Here is a 1,171-nt window from a genome sequence, read left to right as displayed (position 1 = left end):
TTTACGTATACCAATTTATTTATATATAATTGTGGGTAATATATTAGAAGGGAAGGGTCACCTACACCCTAATGGCATTTCTACTAATCTTCCATGATTTGACTACGCATTATGCTCGCTTCCCATTTGTATTCCAGATCTTCTGTTCAGAATGGGGCCTCCTCTTTACCACCTATCAGATTTGGCCCTTCCCTCCTACCAAGGAGACCGCTGGTAACATTCACATTTTTACATGGAATTTTTCAAAATAAAGGGGGCGGTATAGGATTCGAACCCCCGATATCACTGCTAAGACCCTCCGACTCGCCCACTCGAGTCGCTTAGCCCTTCTTCAAATTGGTGATGAAGGTGCTTTAGGCTTAGGTACTGGTTTAGCTAATTGTACTAATGTCTCAAATTTGACACTTGATCTTCGGTAAATCAGTTTATTTGTTTTGGATTGCTATATTTTTACTTATCAAATTGAATTTAAAACAAAATAGCTCTTTTAATTTATTTATTAGCTTTTAATTCGATTTAGTTTTCTTTTTGTTTTTTTTTATATACTTTTATTTATTTTTGTTCTATCTTTCTTAATAAACTCATTTTTTTATTTTAATTATTTTCGTTTATTATTTATTATTTAATTTTTTATTATTATTTCACATCTTTTCCATCTAAATACCTAATTAATACTATTTTTTCTTAAATATTTCAAAAGTTGGAATAAAATTGGTGATTAGGGTGCATCAGGTTTAGGTTTTGGTTTAGCAAATTGCTCCAATCTCTCAAATTTGTCACTTTATCTCAAGTAAAAACAGTTTATTTGATTTGGAGTGTGTTATTTTTACTTATAAACTTTAATTTAAAACTATTTAGCCCTTTTAATTTGTTTATTATCTTTTAAACCGATTTAGTTTTCTTTAAATTTTTTATTATATTAGCATTTATTTTTCTTCTATCTTTCTTAATTTAACTCATTTTTTTATTTTAAATATTTGCTTTTATTATTAATTAATTAATTTTTTATTTTTTCCTTGTAAATAACTTATTAATTATATTTTTCTTTAATATATAAAAAGTTAAAATTAAATTGGTGCAATGGGTGCATAAGGCTTAGGTTCTTCTTTATAAAATTGTCCAAATCTCTCAAATTTAACAGTTGAACTTGAGTAAATTTAGTTTATTTGTT

General features: G+C 27.1%; 1 protein-coding gene across 1 annotated transcript in view; it reads left to right on the top strand. All coding sequences in view use genetic code 6, as the record gives it.

The window, feature by feature from the left end:
• Positions 1 to 137: 137 nt before the first annotated feature.
• TTHERM_01690290 (hypothetical protein) overlaps positions 138 to 1,171 on the top strand; it is a gene marked incomplete at both ends in the record, with an annotated part of 3,085 nt that continues 2,051 nt past the window's right edge. Inside the window, 3 exons of the mRNA XM_001017322.3 lie at positions 138 to 415; positions 701 to 790; positions 1,062 to 1,171. The exon at positions 1,062 to 1,171 is cut by the window's right edge and continues 115 nt beyond it. Of these exons, the coding sequence (XP_001017322.3) occupies positions 138 to 415; positions 701 to 790; positions 1,062 to 1,171 (478 nt within the window). The remainder of the gene's footprint in view (positions 416 to 700; positions 791 to 1,061) is intronic.

Source organism: Tetrahymena thermophila (assembly GCF_000189635.1).
Source record: "Tetrahymena thermophila SB210 genomic scaffold scf_8254615, whole genome shotgun sequence".
NCBI classification, from domain to species: Eukaryota; Ciliophora; class Oligohymenophorea; order Hymenostomatida; family Tetrahymenidae; genus Tetrahymena; species Tetrahymena thermophila.
This window is presented reverse-complemented; position numbering and strand designations above follow the sequence as displayed.